Source organism: Bactrocera oleae, chromosome 2, assembly GCF_042242935.1.
Source record: "Bactrocera oleae isolate idBacOlea1 chromosome 2, idBacOlea1, whole genome shotgun sequence".
Lineage (NCBI taxonomy): Eukaryota > Metazoa > Arthropoda > Insecta > Diptera > Tephritidae > Bactrocera > Bactrocera oleae.
In genome coordinates, this window is record NC_091536.1 from 82029063 (window position 1) to 82048393 (window position 19331).

The window sequence follows — 19331 nt, forward strand, 5'->3', positions numbered from 1 at the left end:
ACTCGCCGACCAAGCAGTCGACTAAACGCAACTATGCGCTATTCTATCGCGCTGAAGGAATTAAACGCAATTTTATTAACGCAAATAGAAGATAAGATATCCTCGTTTACTTAGTGAAGAACATGCAACCAAGAGCGGGATGTTACTGGATTTTATTTCGTCGTTTCCACGAGTGCTTTCGCACAGAGTTGACATTAACCCAAACAAATACATAGAATACTCACAAGTGCCTAAATACATATATATTATGCGTATACGTATATTATATAATTCGTGTAAATCGAATGGCTAAAATAACCCCACAGCGCCCTCCGCCTCAATGCCGCCTCACAAAGGTCACTTCTATAATATTGGCTAAGCCAATATTACTCAATTTCGGAAAGCTGCTTTGTTTTGACTTCATAAGGAGAAAAATGAAATGATATCCTTATACAAAACAAATAAAACCAATACATTCAAGCAAACACACACATATTGGCGAATAGCGAGAAAAGCGGTCAAGAGGGTGAGAGTGGTGTAAAAATTGCAAACGGCGCGTGTTTTGACCGCACGCTAATGCGGTTTTCTTGTAGCGTCGTCCAGCGAGTGCACAACCCTCAACTCATGCTGGCAGAATTTTATAAGAAGTGACATTTTAGGTGTGCAAATATGACAGAACTTCATGTCAACTCGTTGGTCGTATGTTCTAGTGAGAGTTGCGCTCTCGAAGATAAGCACATGTGTACACTTCTATAAATATTTACGATTATTTATATATATGTATATTTCGTTATACTATATATATATATATATATATGTATGTAACTATGGTTTACCGAAGGTGTTGCATAAAAAAAATCACGCCAAAATTTTCCTATGCTAGATTGACGGGACTGATAGCCCCCATAATTGCCGCATGACCTAGTGAGATCACCAATTGAGGAACATTTCAGTAACCCGCTGGCCCCCGCCGAAAAGGTGAATAAGCAAATAAAGATATAAAAGTATATATCTACACATGCATTGGTAGACTGGTAAAATATAGTTAATGGTAGAAGTGAAGTGTTTATTAATTTAAGTTTCTTTATCGCGCCATAAATCATAGATTGCGATACAAATCTTACAATAATAATATTTAATAATTGCACACGAATATTTATTAAGTCTATCAAAGTTGAATACTGTTCAATAGTCATAAAAATAACCTATAAATTGTGTACACTAAAAGCAAATGAATATCGAAAATGTTTTGTGCAGATGACTACAGTTCTTTGTTTATACAGTGACTGCTACGAATGAACGGGAACGTTTATAACGTTTGGCTTACGAATATAAGTCATAAAAAGAAATATTTAAATATGAAAAGAAGAAGATTTATAAACTCGTCAAACATATTTGATGTGTAGGGTTGCCAAAAACGCATTTTTTGTGACTTCTTTTTGTAGAGGCCTTTAATATTATAAAATAGTTTTATTTAAATTTATATTATAAATTTATCAAAAATCTTATTCCTACCAAGACTACCGGACAACTATACCTAAAAAGGTCGTGCGATAGTATCAAGTCGATAAGTTGATTGGTCCATGCATTTATAATATCGATTCTTTTGAATTCAAAAGTGGATAGAATCCGTTAATGCTATTTATTTACAATAAAAATTATTATTAAGAACGCCAAATATACATTTCTTAAGATTAAAAAAGAAAAAATGGTTTGAGTGTACATTAAAAAATTTATTATATCATAATATTCCAAGTAATTGCAATTATAACTCGCTGAGAGTTAAGCAGGAAAATATCTTCAAAGCTTTTAGTGGCTTTTTTTATATAGTTATTCATTCGCGATAATTAAATTTTAATTTTTCAAAAAACCCAGTTTTGTACAAAACCTGTAGGCACTGTATGAACTGTTTGCATGACAGCTATTAACAGTTGGCGCTTAAAAACCTACAAGAAACGAGACTTGGCAAGAATTTAATAATACGTTTTCAAAACTGTTAGCTCAGCGCACACAGCGACTTTGTCACGATATTACAAAAAAAACAAAAACAAAAATCGAAAAAAATAAAATTAAAAAAAACACGAAAAACAAAACTGAAGTCTGACAAACTAGACTGTGCTCTACCATAGACGATTCGATACGACTCGGGTCAAGTTAACCCTAAACATATTTATAGCACACACAAGCGTACAAATGCATACACACGGCTGATTTGGTTGTGGCCAGTGATGTTATCTTGCATTCCTGGTGGTCACTTTTCAATCTACAATGAATATCATTTTATTTCATTTCGTTCAACGCAATTCAACTACTTTTCAAAAATGTTGGTAATTAATTCATTTCACTGCCTGTGGCTCTGACTCGCTCTATATAGTACGTTTGTTTGTATGTATGGCTTTGGCTGTGTAAATTTTTGTGTGGAACTATGACGCTCATGCTAGTCAAGAACGCTTTTTGTCTGTGTTGTTGTTGTTGCTGTTGTGTTTAGGAGCATACCTACATGTATAACTGAAAAAAGTTTGTGAAGTAACGTCGCGTGATAGTGTCAAGAAATATCAAAACATCACATCAAATAAATGTTAACTACTCGAACCGTTGGTGGACATTTGGCGGTGAGTGACTGGGGAGACGCCCGTCCAAACTGTATATACTCGCATTAGATATGTTTTTTTACACTTTGCCTTACATTCACTTTGCATATGCATACCATATACACGCTCTTGGTCGCATTCGGTTTTTGGTGAAACGCCTGACAGACATAACGTCTGCCTAGACATATGATATGCAGTTATACTACACACAGTTACACATATGTATGTAGATGGGTGTATTTCCTGATAGCGCTTTCATAACTTGAGTCTTTTGTTTTTATAATTTTTATCCTGAAATATAAGTTGTTTTTGTTGTACGGCGCTCTGTGGCATATGCAAATTATATATGTAAATATATTTCACTTTCCACTTTACACTTCATAATTCATTTAGCCAGTTGGGGAACAATGAGGGGTGTTTAACGTAGTAACATTGCGTGATTGCTCATTTTTTATATGAAAAATACAAAAATAAAACCCAAAAAAATTAATATAAGAAAAAAAAAATTAATAATAAGAAAAAAATTTTCAATTAAAAAAGCATTTGTTATAAGCATTTAGTAATAAAAAGTGACAAATATGTATGTAATAAATAACGTAAGGTTGCCACATTTCCATTTCGCATTTAATTTGTTTTTCTAAGTCAAATGCATATAAAATATAAGTATAACTGCATTTCAATCAGTTGTTATTTTCAACTACAAACATATGTACATACATACATACATACATACACACATACATACATACATACATACACACATATGTAAGATATGCCCACAAGGCCGCATAGTTATGTTTGTTAAACTGTCACTTCCGGTCATTTTATACGCCTTAGAACAGTTATCAATTGATTGTACCGTTATAATTAGAGATTTGCTCAATAGTCAGGCGCGAAGTTTAGTTATGAAATATTTTTTCACTTCTTCCATGATTACCTGATAAACTTATCAAAGTGTTTGTTGAGTTGGCGAAGGTGTGTCAATGCCTGGTATCGTAGGGCGGACGATTTTTGTCGACCTTGATGGTTAAGTAAAACGTGAAGCGCACTTGCTTTTAATGAGATTCATTTTAATATGTTGCGATGTTTGATAACTTTTTAAATTAGGAAACCTTAAAATATTATGAATCAAGAATTATATACAGACGAATTAATGAAGTCTCCGACCCCTACTTCTAGGTGTTACAAACTTCGTGATAAACTTAGTATACCCTGTTAGGAATAAACAAATTTTTTTACTATGATGAATATGATAATGAAGACATCCGATTGTTTAGTGCTTAATCCAAAAATTATCGATAAACTAGAAATTTTATTTTTAGGATTTATTTTTCTAAAACGGTTTGCTTCTTATAGAGACAAATAAGATTCGAATTTAGTTTTTTTCTACTGAAACACGAACTGTTACTTAATTTTATAATAATATTAATAATGAAAGTGAAGCCAAAAAACCACAATTCACTTGTTGAAAATTGCATTTTTGTACCAGTACTTGATATTCAGCTGAAAATCAATAACAGATCTGTCTAACTAAGTCCAGTTTTATATCAAAAATTCATAGATAAAAAACTATTTTTATTAAAATAAAAAAATAATTGTTTTCCACCGAACTTAGTACGAGTAATTCCGGTGACTCTCTTTTGCAGTTTACGCTTTAGGTTGTTACACAATACGAGTATATAAGCTAACTACTACAGGCTTGAGTGTTTTCGAATACAACATTGGCTACCACTTTCAATTATTGTGCTGATTATGCTGTTCCTTAACCGAGTCTCGGTTGGAATGACATGACAGATGGATGAGACATACTTGCAAGCCGATAGCTTTATGCCAGTGCACCGTGTTTACGGCTCGATTAAAAGTGTAAATTTATTAACTTTAAATAACGCGGTAACCAAAAGCATATATGGATATACAGTGCATGAACATTTATATACTATGCATACTATGTAAGCATATAATCAGTCTTATAAAAAATTTTCGATAAATCCTAATTATCGCCATACAAAGTTACATTTATTTCCACATATATATAGCTTCATGGCTATTTTTAAAATAATTTACTTAAAATATTGTCATTCGATAACCACTGTGCATTAATTGTTGTTGTCAGAGTCTACGTTGCAACGACAGCTCGGCTGCCTGTTGCAGCACATTTCAATAATCATTTATTTGACAAGCAACTTGACTTCCAGATCAGTAAAAATATGTGCCTTTTTGAGTTCTCCTTTTTATCTGATTTGCAAGTCTTATTGGCTCGCTTTTATTGCGTGTGCGCGCAAGCAGGCGGAGTGGGAACCGCAAACATACACATACACACAAAAGCGGCTTCAACAAGTCACAATGCTGCAATTACTTATTGGCGTCACCATCTTCCTTGACTGGTTGAGTGTGGCGTTCTCATTAATTACACATTACGATTCATGTAAATGATACTTTTTAGCACCCATAAACAGTTCACACAGGTTTATTTGATCAATTATAGGCTTTTAACCTTTAGCACGAGAAATTTCCAGAATTTCACACTTACGTATATATATGTATGTTATTTATATATTACTATCATATAAATATGTGTTTATTAAATTCATAAATTCATAATAGTTTTCTAAGCCTTTTCACATTCCCTCCTTAATAGCATAACATGCCTTTCGCCACATGCCTCCCACCCAACCGCAAACATGTGCACGTCTTATTCTTCTGCATTCCGCACTCCCAGCGAACGAGCTAATTTTGACTTATTCGCACAAATTTCTGACAAGTGACAACTTGACTGCACCGAATTTGACAAAATTATCTGAAATATGCAACATTCGTGAAAACGTTCCGTCATTCTAAAACAGCGGAGTATCAGAGTCTAAGACGTTTGCGCCAAATGCCAAAGCGAAAGAGTCGCGGAGGCGCGTTTGTTGTTATTTGCGGGAAATATGATTGTGCATTTATATACATGCAACTGTATGTATGTACGTATGTGCATATGTAGTTCGGCATCGCGAGATTTTTATTTTTAGGTGACATACCCTCGGTTGGACGTCCGCTGGTTAGCGAAATATCTTGCCTGTCAATCAGTTGCCAGAGTCATCTTTTTCTTGTTTTCTTAATTGTTGTGTTGTTTGTTGTTGGCGCTGTGTTTGTTTCGAAGTTAGTTTGCATATGCTTATTGTACCTGTATGTAAACTTGATTTTTCAGTGTTCGAAATCAAAATTGTAGTAAATTTTGGTTAGGTCTTAAAGCCTTTTTGAAATATTTTACTAATTTGAATGTGTGAAAATTGGAATTATTCGTTAACTGTTGATTTTCTATAACTATAAGAATACCTTGACTTACACAAATTAGAATTGAGTTGCTCAAATTTGAAAAAAATTTTAAAAAAAATTAAAAAAAAAAAATTTTTAAAAAATTAAAAAAAAATTCATAACGCTGTAAGCTTTATAATGCAAAAATTAAAAAAAAAAACACTAATGTAATGAATTCTATAAATAAATAAAAAAAAAGGAAAATTAGTTTTTTTGATGAAAATATACTTCAATGCATCTAACATTACTTAATTATAAATCAAACATTAATAAAACATGAAATTTAAATATAAGCGTGAATATACTTTGAAAAACTTGTAAATCAAAAGCATAATATGTTTTGTATAATCTAGGGACGTTCGATTCTCTTATTTAGCTATGCCATATATAAAAAAGTTAAGAAAGCTCACTGCGAGTCTCAGTCAAAGTATGGTGTATAAATCAGTGAGTTATTGCAAACTTTATAATGATGTCGTTAGGAAAATATATTTACTTTCAAAAAAAAATAAATTGATGGTAACCTTTGCTAATTTCAACAGTTCTATAAATTTTATGAAAATTCAGATTAAGTAGGCAACAATTTTGAATGATTTCAATTAAATTATGATGTATAGAAGGATTAGAGAAGTTTTTTTTAGGCAAAACTAATGAATGCCGTTATATGGAAGGAAGGGAATGTTGTGCTTAAATTTTCAACCGATTGTATTTGACTGATCAAATTTGACTTAAACTGCGCACGCAAATTGCATAACGAGTTTGCTAAAACTTTGTGCTTCCAATGGAATCACGGCTATGGAATCGTTGAAAGTGTTTTGGGGAGTCTAATTTATCACGAAAACTACTTGTAGTTTTGAGTGACACAAAGCATTCAGTGAAGTTCGTGAAATTATCGAAAACTTGCCTCATGCGAATCGTCCATCCACCCCTGGGGCTGGTAATGGGTAATAAGGATAGCATCGAAACAGTTAAAGAAACATCTCTTATGGATCAACTCAACATGTTTTGGTTAGTGTTTTGTATATGAAGCGTGTTAATGCTAGATCCTCATCCTCATTCAAGGACTTGAGTCATTCATCGAAGACTTGAGCAAAGACGACCTCGCCCAGAGGTTGCAAGAGATACTTGACAACGTAGGTGAATACACGCGAGACGTGGATTTATAAATATGACATCAAAACTGTTCAAGAATCTAGCGAATAGCGCTCTAAAAATGCGCCGAAACCGAAATAAATCAAAAATCAAGATGATGCTCATCGTTTCCTTTGATTATCTTCGTGTGGTTCACCATGACCTCGTTCCACAAGGTTTAACGGACAATCGTTCTTTACTACTTGTCTGTTAGGTTTATTTGTAGTGTTTGTTGATAGGACACATATGTATCACCGCTTCCAAGTCCACCTGAAGGACGTCGGGATGTAATTTTATAATTTTTATGATATTTTTATTAATATCGCAAAGACAAAAAAAAAAAAAAAAAATAACTAAAGCAGAGATTGCTCTGTCAGTTGCCTTCTAGTTCGAAAGGGTTAAGCGTTGGTATGCCTAATTGGAGCCTATTGTGAGGGCGATAATGACAATTTGTATTAAAATACTTGAACTTGCAAGAACAAGGTGCGGTACAAGTTTCATCAGATGGTATAGAAGGTTTAAAAAACAAGAAAAAACGTTAACTTCTACCCTATATAAATACAAATACAAAGGTTCCTTACATACAAACATTGTTGCCTTAAACTCATGCCTAATTTTATGCAGATATCTCTTCAAATAAAAAGTTTTTATGTAAGCACTTTACTCCGATCTTCAAGGTAATGTGGCAACTATATGCTATAGGCATCCGATCTATACAATTTCTTCGGAGATTACATTGTTGCCTTAGAAAAAAACTCATGCCAAATTTCGTAAAGATATTACGTCAAATAAAAAAGCTACAAGTACTTGATTCCGATTACTCAGTTTGTATGGCAGCTATACGCTATTGTGGTCCGATATCGGTTGTTCCGAAAAATGAGCAGCTTCTCAGTCTACCTGAGCTTCTTCAGGTGCAAAATTTCAGACCATTAGCTTAAAAACTGAGGGACTAGTTTGTATACATACAGATAGGCGGACAGACAGCCGGACATGGCTAAATCAACTCAGCTCATCATGCTACTTTAATAAATGATCATTTACATATATTTTATAGAGCCTCCGGCGTTTCCTTTTGGGTGTTACAAACTTCGTGGCGAACTTAATATACACTGTTCAGGGTATAAATATATGGATGGAAGGTGATATTGTGGTCTGAACTATTTTTATTTTATTTAGTCAAGTTGTCATTGTACAATAGTATAATAAGGGTGTAGAGGAAACCAAGAAGTAAAAAATTCTTGGAAAAGACTGTGATAATCAAAACAGTTGTTTCCAAGAGTACCAAAGTACCTGAGTAAAGAACCATGCCTAGCACATGTAACGGTTTTTAATTTCATAATATCACCTCTTACTATCGGTTATCGCTTTGACTGCAAAAACTAACACGTGTACATTACATTCAACTAATTTAATTATAAGTGGATTCTCGATAATACGATAACGACTATCTCAAGAGCAAGGCTAATCTATTTGCGCTAGCCGAAGTGTAGGTACATAGTATGTATGTATACTTGTATAAATTTATGAGAATAAACAAACTTGTTAGTTAGTACTTTTAATTGTTGGTTTTAGGTTTATGCATGGAATGTTTTAGATTTTAAAGGAATGTGGAACACATTTTTCAAAAATATCAATATTTTTTTTTTTAAAGAAAGACAACTCTGAAATTCCTAATACCACGTCTACTTTTATTAACTTCAAGCTTCTTCTAGCTATCTTAACACATCAATCGTGAGTATTTTTAGTCTTTGGAAATCGTTCTCACATTTTCAGAAACTATTAAGTTAAAAAGCTCACACTCACCTTGTGGCTTGGGTACATTTCGTTTCAGCTGCATCCACTTATACGTTGGCAAATTGCTGGCTTGATTCGGGGATTTGTTGTGTGAGCCCGCTTGACTAGATGAGGAGCCCGGCGATGAAGGCAATCCGGTGCAGTCGGGCGAGACAACTTGCTGACTGCGCGAGCTTATGCACGGCCCATTTGGCGAGCCATGTTTTTGCAATTGCGCTTGATGCTGTTGCAAATGTTGTTGTTGTGTTTGTGTTTGAAGTTGATGCGTATGTTGGGGTGGCGGCACTGTTTGCATGTGCGCCATATTCAAGGGATGCATACCCAGTGATTCCATAGAAATGCCGGCATCCATTGTGTACCCCCCTTGTGCCATATGCTGATGATGCCACATTTGAGGTGGTGATTGTTGTTGACTTGCTGACATGGCTTGCTGCATAAGGGGTTCATCGAATGGTAAACCTGAGCCACCGCCATATGTCGAATGCAACATAGTGGCGTATTTTTCCTCCACATTACCGCCACTACTGCCAACATTATTTGCGGGCAAAGAGGCATAATTGTGTTGCATTTGTTGCTGCTGTTGTGCGTGTGTTGGAGCACTTTGATTGTATAAGCAATCCAAATTGGTGTAGCTTAAGCCATTTTCTGAGCTTATGATTGGCGCATCAATTGGCGCCGTTGCATTACCATGAATCGCGTTGGACGCGGATGTCGGCGAGTTGGTAGCAGGTGGTATTGCTGCTACTGCAGCCGTCGCATAATAGGAATGTACTGAATCGCTTTCATAATAAGAGTCTGTGGGCGAATGACTGGACGGGTGCAAAGGTGTGCCCGAGGCAGTAACCGCGCCAGCACTCGAAGATGTTGTAATGCCATATTCGGCAGCACTGGGGCTGAAAAGGTGTGCGTGCGGGTACATCGATGGCTGCTGCTGTGCCTGTGACTGTTGTTGTTGTAGTTGGGAGCCAGCAGAAGAGTTTTGATTTAGAAGCGCTGGAGCATGCTGCAACGAGGGTGGTGGAGGCGTTAATTGTTGTTGCTGCTGCTGCGTATAATAGTTGGGCGACGAACCGTCCGTCACATAGCCGGCGTATCCCAACGGGTGTTGGTGATGATGTGTCTGATGGTGATGCGTCGGCATGGCCGCAGCGGTAGCGGTTGGAAAGTAAGCGTTAGGATAACCAGTTGAGGAGACTACAGCGGCCATATCGGCGGCGGTGGCGGCGCTGTTGGCATGATAGCTGTTCTGATGATGTGGATGATGATTGCCATACATGCTGCTAATGTCCATCATATTGAAAAGCCGCCAAGTGTGAGGGAGATATTAAATACACACGGGTGCAAGGGTTTACCGCGAATTATTAACAAATGCAATTGCGTTTTCTAAAGTTCTTTAAATTCAACAAACTTGTTTAAGTATTCACTTTTCACTTAACACGCTTTGATTTTATCGGTATATGACAGGCACCTCTGTATTTGTTTATGCACAAATTTACGAATTTAACACATTGGCACACAATTGATTACTAGCTAAGCTTTTATTTTTGGCTAACAGTACAAAAACACCATACACTGCTGACAGTTCATCGCGTTCAGCTGAACTTGCTAAGCGTTTAGTTACTTAGAATATGGAATTTAACAATTTTCTAATACACCTTTTCCAGTACATACGAGCACATACACATAGAAGCTTCGTGTTCGGTCATACAGCGTCACGTCGTCACACGCTCTATGAGTTCTGCATTGAAAATTTCGTACGACACGCGCTCACAGCACACTTTATTTATTAACACCGCACAACCAAATCGTTACTGAATCAGAGCACGATTGCTGGCGAACTACATGGCCAGCCACGGCAACCACTACCGCCAACACCAATGCGAACATTACAATCATCACTGTCCGACCACCGTTGCTGATAAGCCGCAAAAACCCGTTGAACGAGCTCCGCCTCCTTACGCCAAGTGAACTTAGGCACAGCCATCTCTTTCTAGCAGCACGCTTGGTTCAAGAGTACATGCTGCGAGTGAGTGCAATGCAAAGAGTGGTGCGCATATTTGCCTCAATGAGCAGTTGTCATATGTTAGCAGGAAACTCAATGGCTCCTGTGATAATGCCTAAAACCAGCAGCAAAAATGTATTTGTATCCGCAAATGTTTGGGTATTTGCTTTTCCAATAAGATATATATATAGATACATATAAGTATGTATAGTTGTATATATGTAAACATTATTTGTGTCAGTACCTAATACGTGCGTGTAGTTGTTGTTCAGTAGTTTTTCTGGCTAGAAATTAGTCACTTAAGTCAAACCGGTTGTTTTGTTGTTTTATTGGTATTTTGGGTTTTGCTTGCAACGCCCATGAACACTTTTTTGTTCGCCTACCTTTAACAAAAGTATTTCTATGACAGTTTGGCCAACGTAAAAAGGCATAAAAAAATGCATAATAAAAAAATTAATTTGCTTAAATATTCATATCCTAGAGCATGAGTTGTGGACACGAAATTTCAAGGTGCAGCAATTGGCAGTGCGTCGGCCACGCAGTTGGAGTTCTCTCTGGTCGCAGATGCTGGTCACAATCGCGCATACATATATATGTACAATACATACAAACATACATGCATATTTACTTTCCTAAATGCTTAGCTTATGATATGAGCCTTTGTGGCAGAAGCAGGAAAACCTCGCGATAGTGTTGTTGTTGGTGCTGCTTAACATGTCATGTGCAATTTACGCGTCCGACAGCTATGCCCCATGGATTGGCATTCAGAGAAATCGTTTTTTTCGCAGCACAGTGGGATTCTTACGCATGTGCTTATTAAAGGTACATATACATATATGTTGCATGTGTGCACCTACATACATACATACATATGTATATGTGAATGGCTGGAATGCAGCTCCAGCTTCAGCTCTTAAGGATATACTCGCTCAGTTATTTGGCGGCTGTGGGCGCACCGCTTGACTATCGCCTGCCACTTCGTCATAACGGCGATATTTTATCTCACTTATTGCTCAGACAGTTGTTGTTGTTGCTATTGTTTTATTGGTACCTACTGTTCACAGCGTCGATATCTCAATTTTGTTCCTCCTGTTTTGCGCACCTTTCAAACTTCAGACCGAAGTACAAATATTCCCTTTTGTGCACCATGTTCGTGTATGTTTGTCCTCTGGCTTGTGTCTTTATCTAAAGACGAATATGATTGACATTTTGAAAACTTCTGTCAGTAATTCATGCGGCTATAGTGTGGTAATTTCTGGTTGCGCTCCATTGTGCTGGATTAACATGTTTCAAAAGCAGCATGGATGTCCATATATTTTTATAGTTTTATATATATATACTCCTTTATATTTATGTTTATTTGTATATACATACGTGTATGCCATACGCGTTCGTAAATCAATAATTCTTATTTATTTATATATGTATGTATATTTACCTATACAGATGCAATGCACGGAAGTATTGAAACCTTCGATCAAAGTTTTGAAATTCTTCCTTAATTTGTTCCACCGTTATGTGGAATTTATTATATTATATAAATACATTATTACATACTTTGTTTTTATTATTGATTTCAGTGGTTAGAACAATCGACGATTTTCAAAAATTCGGAATTTTTTTGGCTCAAAGTACAATTTATCTATCTAAACTATTAATTGATCGGTATAATTATCAAAAATATGGTCTCCCTGTTCAATCCTCTGTATTGTGGCAGATTTGAGTTAGTCAGCTTTAGCTGAAATTTTAGCTGTAGCTGTACGGAAACATTATATAGTAAACTACGTACGATTTTTTAAAGTCCATCATTTTTCGAAAAGTTAATATAAAGCTAAATACGTAGGTATTTTACTAGCGTAGCCTTATTTTGCTACGAAGTTTATAACACCCAGTAAGAGACGCCGGAGACTCTTTATAGTATGTAAATATGCACGTAAGGGGTAATATACAGTTAGAAGACCGAAAAAGTGAATTTTTCAGAAGTTTTTCTGGGTAAACTTTTAAATTTATTGATCCAAACATTTATACGCATCTTATGGTGTCTTTTAACTATATTTTAATACTTAGTACTAGTAAAAATTATTTGGAAAAGAGCTACAGCTGATATCCGGGAGCTCCGCTCAAAAAAGACGTTTTACGGTGATCACTATATCTCTAAACTGGATCATCTGAAATTAAAAAATCAAACAGATTTCGTTAAAGTAATATTAAATCTAGTAATTAATCGAAGAAATAAGCAAATTAAAATTTTTTGACAAAATGGCGGTTTCTCAAAAAAAAAAATCGATTTGTCACCGAAATTTCGGCCTTAAATTGTTTATAAAAACTAAAATTTTTATCTGAGTAAAAAATCTTCGATTAGTCACTAAAAAATATATTTAAGAAGCTCGTGTTAAAATTTGAGACTTATCGGTTCAGCCGTTTTCGAGTAATGTTGGTCACCGACTTTGAAAACACCCTTCTGAGAAAAACGCGTTTAAAGTTTGGAAAGCTCCGGCCTTGTACTTCCAAGCACTCTGAAGCGCCTTTTCCAATTTGTGTGTAATTTCGAAAATATTCACCGGACCGATATGAAATTTTCTGGGTGTATTCTTAAATATATGTACATTAAGAAAAAAAATGTAAAACAAGTAAGGAAGGGCTATGTTCGGATGTTCGGATGTTCCGAACATTTTATACTCTCGCAAAGTCTAACGGTATTGCAGATTTGCAGGTTGAGCAGATTTAAAGATATGAGTTTTCACCTAAAAGTGGGCGGTGCCACACCCAACATCTAATTTTGAACGTGGTTCCTATAAAGTCATCTCATACCATCCCAGAGATGATATTTATCGTCCCTGGCGTATTTAGTGCTTGATTTATCGCGCTTTTAGCAGTTTTAAACAGTACTGTTATATCGGGAGTGGGCGAAGTTTCACCCATTTTCACACTGTCGATTTCGTTAGTATAGCTTTAGCGGCTTAGCAAATATGCACATTAAACCTATTAGGTGGCGGCACCACGCCCACTTTAAAAAAAATGTTAAACTGCAGATGCCCCTCCCTAATGTAATCCTGTGTACCAAATAACAGTGTTCTATCTTATTGTGGAGCTTAGTTATGGCAATTTATTTGTTTTTGATTAATGACGTTTTGTAGGCGTGGCAGTGGTCCGATTACGCCCATCTGCAATACCAACCGTCTCACGTTACCCAGAAACATGTCTACCAAGTTTCATAAAGATATCTCAATTTTTACTCAAGTTACAGTACGGACGGACGGACAGACAGTCACCCGGATTTCAACTCGTCTCTTCATCCTGATCATATATATATAACCCTTTATCTAACTTGTTTAGTTTTAGTTGATACAAACAACCGTTAGGTGAACAAAACTATTATACTCTGCAGCAGCAGGTTGCAAGAGTATAAAAAAATCGATTGTTTGGAAATCTTAACTGTATGTAAACCCATAAATGCTCTGAGTCAATTTGGCTATGGTCGTCTGTCTATCCACTTGTCAGTATACACGCATAGTAGTCGCTCAGTATTTGAAATATCGAACTAGAAGACATGAACCGCACATGTTTTGGAACCACCGATATCGGAGACTGCCATACAAATGGATCTATCAGAATCAAGTGGTGTATGGAAAAATATTTGCTTCGACAAGATATTTTCACGAAATTTGAAATGTTGTCAAAGCTATAATCTCCGAAAAATTTTATCAAATCGGACCACTATAGCATATAGCTGATATTCAATTAATATATCCAAAACATTGCTGGAAAGAATAACGTTTTCCTATTTAACTATACATATAGTTGCTATATGAAATGCACCTGTGAAAGCTATTATAGCTTTGGTGTAGCCGAATTTAACGTTTTTTCTTGTTTTGCTCTAAAAAAAATTATCCAGAAATTTGGCAGAGCATATGTATAATAGAGCCTAAAGGGAAGAAATTTGATTCATTTTTCTTTATTCCCAGAACACAATATATTGTTTTTTGTAAGATGTTTACATCTTGGGTTGAGGTTTATTACAAAAAAGAAAGAACCTCATCGTAAGGATCTTCACTTCGATCTAGTCATTCTTTCCTTATAAAATATGTTTAATCAACTTCTAAAGACTAGTTATAGTGTAATAATATAACATCAACTTCATCGTGTACGTTTCGAAGCTCGGAGGTCGGGCTTATCATTATATTTCTCAACGTTTTTAACTACAGTAAACTGACGTATGTTTTTGGAATCCGCCACAAAACAGTTTGACAATCAAAATACATACAAATATCAGTAATCTAAGAGATATTGAAACAAAGCATAGTACATATTGTGTCGCTAAGTGTAGTAAGAATCAATCAAAAGTATGCTAAGTCCGACTATTATTACCACTATCTCTCCTTATTCAGTATATAGTATATTACGGATAATGAAAGTGATATCGCAAATAAGTTCGTAAATAAGATAGTTGGACAAAGTGGGTAGAAAGCGTTTGAAGATTTATTTTTATTTTTAATAATCTTTACAGTTCTGAAACTAGTGACATCATACCTATAATGTGTTTCTTTCTTTCTCTTCTAATACACATTTCCATTAGAGAAAGAATGGGGTGAGTGTTATAAACGAAATTTAGAACCATGAAGCGAACTCTTCGAAGCTGAATTGGCACGTCCGAATTTAGGCTTGTGTTGTGAGCTTTTCACTCAACTAAGTTTTAGGTTATCTGAACACTGCAATGTGTTAAATAGAGTTTACAGTTATTACAAATCCGTTGGATGAAGCGTTGCTGATATTCGAGCAGTAATCAGATCTTTAACATCAATGACGACGTAAATTTTTGCTGAAAAAATCTTAAAATTTCTAAACCTTGAACTACAATACTTTAATATTTTGTTGATATGTATACTACAACATCCTAAAGGGGTTAACTGGTGTATATGCCATATATATTTAGCACTCGTCTGCCCTGAACTCTGAGCCAATTTTAAACCGGCTTATGCTAAAGCAGTAATACTTTTAGAATTGTCATGTTTCTCTGGCATGAAGTTTAAAACCAAACGAGATGCAGCTGCTGATGCTTATGGATATGATTACGGATCACTGTCAAATTAGGCCTACTCCTCCTTCGTTTGTTCATAAAGAGAGTACACTGAAAGAGTCCCATGGGAGTAAATATCGCAACTAATTAAAATTAAATTAGAACTATCGGCAAATAAATGACATACAATAACAATTGTTTTATAGTGTTTACAGTGGATTCCGCGTTATGTGTTCCCACAGCCTTTTAAGACTTTAAACACCTGTTGGTGCCAGTCTAACCGCCGAGTGCGTAAATAACGCTAATCGATATCTTCAGTTTGAAGTACCATTGATATATATTATTACTGAAAGCTTTGTGCAATGCAATGTAATGCAACGCCAGCCGCCACACTTTGTGTACTTTCGACTTAGTCGAGTAAATGTGAGCTCAATGTCAGCGATAGAATCAATCAATATGGTCAAAACGTTCATGGTGGCCTTATTGTTGCGCCAGTTGGTTCGGTTTTATGGCTGTGGCGCGACAATATCACTCATATCCAATGCACATTGGCGCATATGCATCTATAGATAAATGTCGTATGACGCCAATTTGGCACAAAAATCTCATTAAGCCAACCTGCAGTTGACTAGTGCCACGCACGAGTTCCAATTATTTAGTCCATTGGTAAGAGATGCCGAGCAAATTCAAAATCATTTATATGTCGTCTCATTAATGACAGTTGACAATTCGTCAGAGTTTGTTACCAAAACGTGTAGCCGCGCTTGGAGATGAGGACGACGGTGCGCTTAGCGGTCGCCGGATAGCGGTCAGTGATACACGAAATGTCGATCAATTTGTCGTCGGAGTGATAAGTTCTCCACCACTTTGCTATGTAACAACAAGGTATGGCTACCACTCTGATGTTGGCGCTTGGAGTGTTTTGGTTGTGTTGGTGAACTGCTTGGCCTCTTACTCGCGCTTATGCTCTATTCTGTAGCTGTGTCGCCCTTTTTTGGTTTGTGTGCTGGTAGTGACGACTTACAATGGTAATTTGTATAAAAATAATTGATGGATTAAAGTTTTTGGCGCCGAATGTCAATGGCGACGACGTCGGTAGCAACGTAGTGGCAGTGACAACTTTTCCACCGCCACCATTCCACCATTTGTTCTGCTTCGAATTATTTTCTCTTTTCATAAATTTTGTTACATTTTGTTTTTGCTTTTTATATCATGTCACTTATACAAATTGAACATGGAACAAAGTTTTCTGTTCGTTTGCGGCATTTGTGATGTTAGTAATAAATGTGACACCCATTGTTATTGTAACTTTATAGTTATGAATATATGTATGTATATACATATGTACATATATGTAAACATAGATTCGTATGTCGCCCATTTTCTGAACAAATAAGCATGTGAATTTGTTGAACATACATACATATGTACTATTATTGAAAGGAAACCAGTAAAATTTTATAGTATTAATTAATATTATATTTTAATTATGTGTAATTTAAAACGAGCATATATGCATATATGATAAAGTTAAATTTTCATCGTTTAGATAATACAAATTGCTTTCTTATTGTTATCTGGCTGCTAATAATGTGCATTTTAGAGTAATAATGTTTATTAGAAGCAAGAAAAAACGTTAACATCGCCTGCACGGTAGCTATAATACCCTTCACTGGAACATTTTACCTACCATAAGAGTGTATAAAATAATCTTTATAATGATTTTGATCGGGCAGTTTGAATCTAGCTATATGCTATAGTGGTTCGTTCTGAATAATTTGTTCGAATATTGTAGCGTTGACTTGGGCACTAATGCATGCCAAATTTTCATGAAAAGTTTTTAATATAAGAACTTAAGCTACACTGTTCAGGGTATATATATAATAATAGCAGTCGCTTGACGGTGGTCGGTCGCGTTTATAAAAACTTTTACTCTATAATTTCATAGCGCGGTTGACACAAATTTAAATCGGTCGGATATACTTTAACGAAAAGCGATTTACTGTCGATCGAAGATTGTCACCTACTAACATTTTATAAAACGGTTTTTTTATATTCATATATAATTTTACTTTGGCATTCATATATGGTACAAATGCACTTATGTACATATATATAGTCATCATGAACCATGTTTAATATTTCTCAGCGTGAAAAGGTTGTTTGTATCACCTAAAACTAAGTGAGATAGATATAGAGTTATGAATATATAATTGATCAAAATGACAATAGGAGTTGAATTCCGAGTTACTGTCTGTCCGTGCAAGCGATAACTTGAGTAATTGAGATATATTGATAGAATTTGTTCGGACTAAAACTTTTCAAGGATCCAGACACTAAATATGTTGACTCCAGTGCATATGCCTGATTTTTTACCGAACATGACGGACAATCTGTGTGTCTAGTATTAAAATTCGGAGAGAATATTTTTACGATGACAGCATGCACTCGTGTCTAAATAAGGTAAAATCGGGGCAATACTTCTCTTCGTCCCCATATACCTAATATAAATATTTTGAACTTGACTTTATACCGCATCGACCAGTCAATATGTAAGAAATCTTAATGAAGTTCAGAAGAATCTCTTTCTAATAACAGTGCAACCTATTGCCTAAAACGGATGAAATCAGAACAATACTTCCCTCGTTAATTAAATGTGCAGGAAATAATTGAACACACATTTATCTTTTGTCAACGTTGTTTAGTTGCTTAAAATTATTCTTTCTATGAACTTCAAGTCATACACTACAAAAAAGGCAACATTTCTTAGATCATTTTCGTAAGTTTTGTCAATCTCGACTCAGTGACAATTTCATAAATACTCGGTTCAAAATTATATTCCCTGTTTTCAATTGAAAAGAACTGAACTTACTCATACTTCTTCATTTATACACGTATTTCTTGGTACAATCATAACCAGTTTATTGCATCCGCCACAATTATCAAAAATCGGTCTATACTTTAATATATTTGGCCATATATTGAATAGTCGCACATCTATCTGTGCTTCCAGATAACTTGATACGGTATACATATTAGGGTGGACCCAAAAAAACATTTTTTTTTTTTGCTTAGCCTGAGGGTAAAATTTGTAGATTATAATAAATGAAAATTTTGGAAATTTTTTTTTTTTTTTAACATCTAGAGAGATATCAATTTTAAAGTAAATTCCGAGTTAGTATGTCCAAAAAAAAAATTGTTGGTTTAAACTCTTCACATTTATGTAAAAAGTTCCGAATTTGACGGTTTTTAACTCAACATTTATTTTAAAGCTTAAGGCAAGCATGTTGTCGTTTAAGACTTTTTTTTAAAACTTAATTGGCCACTTAGAGGTATAGGGAAGAAATTGTTCTAAAATTACCAAAATTAAAAAATTTTGAATTATTCAAAATCGTAAAAAGTAACCATCGCGGGATAATTTTGTCTTCAACTTTTTTTTATATTATACCTCTAATATATCTAAAGAAATTCTCAAATTTCTGAGGGGAGTTCTTTTTCGTTTCAAAGATATGAATTTTTGCAA

At 35.2% G+C, this 19331-nt stretch overlaps 1 protein-coding gene across 1 annotated transcript in view; it reads right to left on the reverse strand.

Annotated features, from left to right (window-relative positions):
• LOC106624647 (homeotic protein labial) overlaps nt 1-10632 on the reverse strand; it is a 35884-nt gene extending 25252 nt beyond the window's left edge. The window contains exon 1 of the mRNA XM_036361516.2: nt 8799-10632. Within this exon, the coding sequence (XP_036217409.2) occupies nt 8799-10083 (1285 nt within the window). The 5' untranslated portion in view covers nt 10084-10632. The remainder of the gene's footprint in view (nt 1-8798) is intronic.
• Between the last annotated feature and the right edge of the window lie 8699 nt (nt 10633-19331).